General features: G+C 22.1%; 1 protein-coding gene across 1 annotated transcript; it reads left to right on the plus strand.

The window, feature by feature from the left end:
- The first annotated feature begins 231 nt into the window (after window positions 1-231).
- LOC117174411 lies at window positions 232-9400 on the plus strand. The gene is made up of 2 exons (XM_033363515.1): window positions 232-425; window positions 8571-9400. The coding sequence occupies exons 1-2, from the start codon at window positions 408-410 to the stop codon at window positions 9336-9338; spliced, it is 786 nt and encodes a 261-aa protein (XP_033219406.1). The 5' UTR covers window positions 232-407; the 3' UTR covers window positions 9339-9400.
- Window positions 9401-9403: the final 3 nt, after the last annotated feature.

Genomic DNA, 9403 nt, shown 5'->3' on the forward strand with positions numbered 1-9403 from the left:
GAATGACTCTTTTAATTAATTTTACAAATTAAATATAAGTTTTTATTAATAATTTGTATAAAAAAGCTATTTTTTATATATTAGATTTGAATTTTAGCGGAACTCGAACCTTCTCTTGGATCTCTGGTGTGATTCGCCCCTGTTTGTAAAATAGGAAAAAAGCGGCAAGAAAAAATAAAATGGAAGCACAAGTAAATATACGATGTAAAGCTCATGTAAACTTGTTGAGCAGATGCGCAAACCGCAAACGATGCAAACTGTGCAAACATAACCTTCACGTTTTTGACACAAAGATTGTAGAAAATAAATTTCTCTATTTCGGTGTGGAAAAGATAAAGAGTTGGTTGTGTTAGCAGCTGTTAGTAATAGAATCGTATTAAGGTACGAGTTATTGTACTCCTGAAACTATGGATTTTACAAGAGGGGTGAGTCGATGTTTTTTAATTATAAAAATTTGATTGTAAAACAGTGAACAAACAAAGGTAAACAAGAATTATTTACATTTTTAATTAATTCGGCAATATATTTTTCGATTCTTATGTATGAAGTCAAGGTCAGAATATTCTGATTGTAATGTTTCATGCCTTCTTTCCACATGCCAATAATGCCAAGTATACTTCGTCGTTGATTAATTTTTCGTTCTTTTATATGTAAATTTGCACATTTAATTGTTAATTATTTATATATAAGATTGAAACCATTGACAATAATGATTAATTAACATAAACATTATTAAATATTGTACAATTTTTTAAATTCTACTAATTTTAAATTCAAAAACGTTTTTGTCTTAAATAATAAATCTTAATAAATAAATCCTAGAGTATTTTATTCAGACAAAAATTTTTGTATTCAGACAAAAATCTACAAGTGAAAATACTTTTTTAAAGATTTATTTTTTTGGTTGATTCATAATTTTAGTTGAAAAATCTTTTTTTTTATTCAGAATTTAAACATTTTTCAATTGAATATTAATTATGAAAATAAATTTTTAATTTCTATATTTTGTTGAAACTTTGTTTTTTTTTTGGTAGAAAATGAAACTTCTTTGTAACTAATTCCACCTTTTTGCTTGAAAATTCATGTATTTTGTTAAAAATGAATTATTTTTTTGTTAGAAAATTAATCTTTATGGTTTAAAATTCATTTAAATGCCTTAAAAATAAGTTTTTTTTATTGAAATCTAATCTTTTTAACTGAAAATTTCGTGTTTTTTTGAACATCAATATTTTTGAGTTGAAAATTCAACTATTTGGTTTCAAATTTCTGTATTTTGTTAAAACATTTTTTTTGGTGGTAAAATATTAATCTTCTTGTTGACTAATTAAATTTTTTAGTTGAAAATTCAACTATTCGGTTAAAAATTCCATTGAAAGTTAAAATATTTGGTAGAAAACTTAGCTATTTTGTTAAAAATTATTCCTTTTTCATTGAAAATTAGTTTTTTTATTAAAAATTAATTTTTCTTTGGTTGAAAATTAATTTTTGATGGAAATTAATTAGTATAACCAGGTATAACCAAATTTTTTGTCAACAATTTTCTGTTTATAGAAATTTAATATTTTTTGTAAAAATTGAACTATTTAATTAAAAAATTCATTTTATTTGCTCACAAAACTTATTTCTGTAATTTAAAATTGAACTATTAATTATTAACAATAAATTAAAATTTTCTATATTTTGTTGAAACTTTGTTTTTTTTTTTTGGTAGAAAATGAAACTTCTTTGTAACTAATTTCATCTTTTTGCTTGAAAATTCATGTATTTTGTTATAAATGAATTCTTTTTTTGTTAGAAAATTAATCTTTATGGTTTAAAATGCATTTACTTGGCTTGACTTGGCTTTTATTGAAAATTAATGTTTTTAAATGCAAATTTCATAATTTCATGTTTTTTTTAACAATAATTTTTCAGTTGAAAATTCAACTATTCGGTTGAAAATTCCATTGAAAGTTAAAATATTTGATTGAAAATTCAGGTATTTTGTAAAAAATTATTGCTTTTTCGTAGAAAATGAGTTTTTTATTGAAAATTACTTTTTTTATGTAAGTTAATTAGTATAACCAGGTATAATTAAAAATTTAACTAAATATTGTTACGACAATTATTTGTTTATAGACATTTAATATTTATAGGTAAAAATCTGGTCAAAAATTTATTTCCGTAATTTAAAATTGAACTATTAATTATTGACAATACATTAAAAGTTTCTATATTTTGTTGAATTTTTGTATTTTTTGGTAGAAAATTAAACTTCTTAGTAACTAGTTTTGCCTTTTTTGTTAAAAATCCATGTATTTTATTAAAAATTAATTATTTATTGCTAGAAAATAAATCCTTATGGTTCAAAATTCATTTTATGGCTTGAAAATGAGTTTTTTTAAATTGAAAACTAATTTTCTTAACGGAAAATGTGACATTCAACTAATTGTTTTCGAATGTCTGTATTTTGTTGAAATTTTTTTTTTATTAAAAATTATTCCGTTTTCTTAGAGAATTAGTTGTTTTTTTATTGAAAATTAATTTTTCTTTGTTTTAATATTAGTTTTTTTATAGAAATTGATTAGTATAAACAGGTATAACTAAAAATGTAACTATTTATATTTAAAAATTCATTTTATTTGGTCAAAAATTTATTTGTACAATTTAAAATTAAACTATCATTTATTAATAATAACTTAAAAATTTCTATATTTTGTTGAAACTTTGTAATTTGTGGTAGAAAATTAAACTCCGAATTAACTAATTCCACCTTTTTGGTTAAAAACTCATGTATTTTGTTCAAAATTAATTCTTTTTTTCCTATAAAATTAATCTTTTTGGTTCAAAATTCATTTCATTGGCTGGAAAATGAGTTTTTAAAGTTAAAAATTAGTTTTTTTTAATGGAAATTAATAAGTATAACCAGATATAACTAAAAATTTAACTAAATGTTTTTTCGACAATTGTCTGTTTATAGACTTTGAATATTTTTGGTTAAAAATTTAATTAAAAAATTCATTTTATTGGGTCAAAAATTTATTTCTGTAATTTAAAATTAAACTATTAAATATTAATGATAAATTAAAATTTTCATATTTTGTTGGAACTTTGTATTTTGTGGTAGAAAATCATACTTCTTTGTAACTAATTTCACCTTTTTGGTTGAAAATGCATGTCTTTTGTTAAAAATGCATTTCTTTTTGTTAGAAAATTAATCTTCATGGTTCAAAATTCACTTAATTGGCTTGAAAATTCAACTATTTGGTTAAAAATTCCACTCAAAGTTAAAATATTTAGTAGAAGACTCAGCTATTTTGTTAAAAATTATTCCTTTTTCGTAGAAAATTAGTTTTTTTTTTATTGAAAATTAGTTTCTTGATTGAAAATAATTTGTATAATATAAAAATTTAACTAAATGTTTTTTCGACATTTTTCTGTTTATAGACATTTAATATTTTTGGTTTAAATTTTACTATATAATTTAAAAATTCATTATATTAGGACAAAAATTTATTTCTGTAATTTAAATTAAACTATTACTTATTAAGAATAAATTAAAAATTTCAAAATTTTGTTCAAACTTTGTATTTTGTGATAGAAAATGAAACTTCTTCGTAACTAATTTCACCTTCTTGGTTGAAAATTCAAGTATTTTTTTAAAAATAATTTTTTTAGCTAGGAGAATTAATCTTTGTTCAAAATTCATTTTATTAGTTTGAAAATTAGTTTTTTTTTATTGAAAATTAATTTTTTAACTGCAAATTTGATAATTTCATGTTTGTTTGAACATCAATAATTTTTAGATGAAAATTCAACAATTTGTTTTCAAATTTATGTAATTTGTTGAAACATTTTTTTGTGGTAAAATATTAATCTTGTTGGTGACTAATTTAATTTTTTGGTTGAAAATTCAATTATTCGGCTATAAATTCCATTGAAAGTTAAAACATTTGGTGAAAGACTCAGCTGTTTTGTTAAAAACTATACCTTTTTCGTAGAAAATTAGATTTTTTATTGAAAATAAATTTTTCTTTGGTTGAAAATTAAATTTAACTAAATGTTTTGTCGACAATTTTCTGTTTATAGAAATTTAATATTTTTGGTTAAGAAGTTAACTATTTAGTTAAAAAATACGTTTTATGCTCTCAAAAATTTATTTCTGCCATTTAAAATTAAACTATTAATTATTAATAATAAATTAAAAAATCGATATTTTTTCAAAACCTTGTCTTTTGTGGTAGAAAATTTAACTTTTTCCTAACTAATTTCACCTTTTTGGTTGAAAATTTATGTATTTTGTTAAAAATTCATTTTTTTTGCTAGAAAATTAATCTGTATGTTTCAAAATTCATTTCATTGGCTTGAAAATGAGTTTAAAAAATTTTTAAATTAATTTTTTAACTGTAAATTTGATAATTTCATGTTTGTTTGAACATCAATGTTCTTGACTTGAAAATGCAATTATTCGATTAAAAATTCAATTAAAAATTAAAATATTTGGTTGAAAATTCAGGTATTTTTTGTTGTGTTGAAAATTTATATTTTTTAAATGAAAATTCACCTTTTTTGTTAAAAAAAAGTTTGTAGTTGAAAATTCATCTTCTGTGTTGAAAATTTAACTATTTGGTTAAAAATTTGATGTGTTGATTAAATATAAATAATTTTAGTCAAAATTCAATTTATTCGGTTACAAATTTAAAAAAGTCATTTGAAAGTTCTTTTTTTTCAGGAAGATAATTTTTTTACTAAAAACGTAGCCATTTCATTTTTGCTAAAAAAAATGTACTTTTCAGTTGAAAATTATTTTATTTGGTTGAAAAATCGTATATTTTAATAAAAAATGCAATTATTTTGGTAGAAAATGCATATTTTTGGTTTGTAAATTCAATTTTTTTTTAATTTGCCATATGTCTTAAAATCCTAACTTTTGGGATCAGATTTCTTTTCATTATTAACTAAAAAATATTTCTTGGTAGAAAATTTGACACTATTATACTTTTTGAAGAAACTACATGCAATTTTTAACGAAATAGTTACAATTTTATCCAAAGAAATGAATTTCTCATCTAAAATGTTGAATGTTTAACAAAAAAATAGGAATTTTTAACTACTTGGTTAAATTTTTTATCAAAAAGATGAATTTTCAATAAAATACATGAATTCTCAAATAGAAACGATCCATTTTTAACCAAAAAACAGGCAAATTTTATACTAAAAATGATACATTTTCAGTTGGAACATTATTTTCAACAAATAAAATCCAATGAGGAAGATTGTCTTTGAAAGTTTATGGTTTTGATTAAAAATTCGTCTTCCTTTTTAAAAATTTAAGTATTGCAGTTAAATATTTATCATTTCATTTGAAAATTTATCTTTCTGGTTTAAAATTCAAGAATTCCGGTCAGATATTTAAATTTTATTTGAAAATTCATTACTTTGTTTGAAAATGTTACTATTTTTTAAATTTATTTTTTACTAAGGTTATTTTTTCCATTGGAAATTTGACTTATTTTAATTTATTTATTTATCTCTTTTAGTAAAAATTAATTTTTGTTTGAAAATTCAACTATTTCAGATGAAGATTAATTGTTTTAATTAAAAAATTCTTATGTTTGGTTTAAAATTCAACTGTTTGGTTAAAAATTTGTCTTCTTTAATTAAAAGTTCAACTATTTCGTTAACGATTCATGTATTTTGTAGAAAAGCTGTATTTTTGGTAGAAAATTAATCTTTTTATTTGAAAATTGAAGTTTCACATTTAAATATTCATTTTTGTTTTTTTATTTAACTCTTCTATTTGAAGATTCATAATTATATTTGAAAATTCATCACTTTAGTTGTAAATAGAACTATTTTGTTAAAAATCCGTATTGTTTTTGAAAATTAATTTTTTAAACTAAAAATTCAAAATTTCACAATTTGGATAAAATTGGTATTTTTTAATTAAAAATTTAACTATTTTGTTTAAAATTCACGTATATCGTTAAAAAATCGATTTTTTGGGGCAGAAAATTATCATTCTTCTTGAAAATTAATCTTCTTGTTTAAAAATTCACGTATTTTCGTTTGAATACTGATCATTTTAGTTGAAAATCCATCTTTTAGATTCGAAACAAAATTACTTGGTTGAAAGTTAAATTGTTTTGTTAAAAATTAATTTTATGGTTGAAGATTCATAATTTTAATAAAGAAATCATTTCCTTGTTTGCAAAATGAGCTATTTCATTAAAAACTTGACTTTTTGTTGTTGTTTTTTTTATGGAAAGGAATTTTTATGCCGAAATTTTAATTATTTTGTTGAAAACTTTTTTCGATTTTGGTTGATTTTTTTTAAACTGAAAATTGAACTATTATTCCAGTTGAATGTACCGTAATTTTAGTAAAAAATTCATCTTTCTGATTTAAAATTCAACTATTTCAGTTAAAGATTTACAACTTTAGTTGGATATTCATCACTTGGTTTGAAAATTTAACTATTTTTTTTTAACTTATTTTTTTGGTGAATAATAAGATAAGATGAAAAATCATCTGTTTGGTTAAATATTAATTTTTTAACTTAAAATTTAATTCTTCAAGTTCTGATTGACAATTTGTCTTTTTTAGTAAAAATTAAGGTTTTTTGTTTGAAAATTCAAATATTTTAGTTGAAAACTCTTATGGTTGGTTTAAAATTAAATTTTTAACTAAAAACGTTTCTATTCAATTTTCGGATGAAAATTATTATTTTTTTAGTTTAAAATTCAATTATTTAGTTGAAAATGTGTATTTTTTAATTCAAAATTTAATCATTCCTGTAAAAATTAATTTTTTTTAAATATGTATTTTTGGTTAAAAATTCTTTCTTTTATTTGAAAATTAACAGTTTTGTTCTAAAATTTATCTTTTTGGTTGAAAATTCAAATGTTACAGTTCAATATTCATCACTGGTTGACAATTGAACTATTTTGTTGAAAATAAGTTTTTTTTTGTTCTTGAAAATGATTTTAACTGAAAGTTTAACTATTTCATTTTTTTGCAACAAATTTCTATTGTTAAGTGAAAAATTCAAGTATTTAAAAAAATTTAATATATCATTTTCAGGGCTGCCAGAGCCTAAAATTCACAAATTTATACTTTTTATTTTAAAATTAAACTATTTGATTGAAAATTCATGTAATTTGTGAAAAATTCGTCTATTTTTTTTGTAGAAAATTAATCTTATTGGTTAAAAATTCATCTTTTTGGTATAATATTAAACTATTTTCGCTTAAGATTCATTATTTTATTTGAAAACTTGTATTTTTTCATAGCAAGGAATTTTTTTCTAAAAATTTTAATTATTTGTTGAATTTTTCTAAATTAAAAATTGAAATTTTTGGTTGAAAAATGATCTTATTCATTTGAAAATTCGTATTTGTTGTCGAATTTAATCATCTTGGTTACAAATTGATCTTTTTGGTATAATATTGAACTATTTCCGCTTAAGATTCCTTATTTTATTTGTAAACTTGTCTTTTTTCATGGAAAGAAATTTTGTTTTCTTGAAATTTTAATCATTTTGTTGAATTTTTTTGAACTGAAAATTTAACTGTTATTCCAGTTGAATTTCCAATAATTTTTTTAAATAATTTATCTCTGTGGTCGAACAATCATTTTTTGACTTAAAATCTAATTATACAATTTTTGGTTGAAAAACGATCTTTTTCATTTGAAAATTCGTATTTTTTTGTAGAAATTAATCTTTTTGGTTGATAATTCAACTATTTTGTTGAAAACACGTTATTTTGCTGGTTAAAAATACGATTTTTTTTGGTCGAAAATGATTTTTTTCTTTGAAAGTTAATCTCCTATTTAAGAAATTCTTCCTTTTGTTTGAAAGTTTCAGTATTCCAGTCAAATATTTACAATTTTAGTTGAAAATTTATCTTTTAGGTTAAAAATAAATGTTCTTGGATGAAAACTAAACTCCTTTGAAAATTATTATTATTATTTTTTATTAAAGATCCATCACTTTAACGAATTTTTTTACTAAAATTTAAACATTTTTCTGAAAATCAGATTTTTTTGATTAAGAATTAAATTTTTAACGGAAAATTCAACTATTCTATTTTTCGTCGAAATTTGATCTTTTTTGGATGAAATATCAATTATTTGATTAAAAATTGATACTTTTTATTTAAAAATTAAACTATTTTATCGAAAATTCATGTAATTTGTAAAAAATTTGTCTATTTTTTTGTAGAAAATTATTAATCTTATGGGCTGAAAGTTCATCTCTTTCGTATAATATTGAAATATTGCCGCTTAAGATTCATTATTTTAGTTGAAAACTTGTCTTTTTTTGTTGTTTTTTTTTCATGGATATTATTTCAGTTCATATTATTTCATTATTTCAGTTGAATATCTAATAATTTGTGTTAAAAATTTATCTGTTTGGTTGAAAAACTATCTTTTTCATTTGAAAATTCGTATTTTTTTGTAGAAATTAATCTTCTTGGTTGAAAATGAAACTATTTTGTTGAAAATCCGTTTTTTTTTTGTTAAAAATACGTTCTATTGTGTTGAAAATTAATTTTTTCAACTGAAAAATAGAGATTTGAAAATTCCAGGCAGATCGTCAGTCGACCTTGAATTCGACGAGCAGTTCTTCAATGTCAACAGATTCAAAGCAAACGGAATCCGAGGTATTGCCAGAAATGCAGGAAAAGTTGAAGATACTCTCCGATGGAATGGACGAAAGTCTGGCCGAGGCCGCAGCCTACGAGAATGAAATGATTTCTTTCCTAAAAGAACTTGGTCTTGATCCCACATCTCTTCCGAGCGACATCCGAGAAGGCTTGGATAAAGTTTGCCACATTTTAAAAGCCGAAGGCCTCACTGATATGGATCCAACAACTCTCGAGATTCACATGCAACAGAAGGAAATTGAAGCGAAAAAGCAAGCACGTGCCGAAGCCGAATTTAAAATAAATTACGAGGCTTCTTTCAAAAAGTACTCGCGCATGCAGGAAAAACTCGATTCGGTTAAGGGCAACGTCGATTCACTCGAAGACAAAATTCAGAATATGAACATGAATTACAAGAGGGAAGAGCCTGAACGTCTTCTAATTCTCACAAAATTAAATGCCTACAAGGACAAGGTCTCGAAGTTGGAGAAACAGCTGGAGGATTTGGAAATTGGGGAGTTGCATCCAGACATTATATTGAAAAAATCTACGGTCTGTATGGAGAAATTGTCAGAGTTGGCGGAACTAAATATATATTTAAGTCAGTATGGTGATTTGCCGCCGAATTTGTTACAAGCAAAGGCAGTGTTAGAAAGTAAGAAGAAGGAATTGGAAAAACTTGATCAAATGGTTTTGGAAAGACTTTCATAAGGTACTTGCTCGTTGTACGTTTTCTAGTTTTATACTTTAAATAATAATTCATTATCAGTTTAGGA

This window comes from Belonocnema kinseyi, chromosome 6, assembly GCF_010883055.1.
Source record: "Belonocnema kinseyi isolate 2016_QV_RU_SX_M_011 chromosome 6, B_treatae_v1, whole genome shotgun sequence".
Taxonomy (NCBI): domain Eukaryota; kingdom Metazoa; phylum Arthropoda; class Insecta; order Hymenoptera; family Cynipidae; genus Belonocnema; species Belonocnema kinseyi.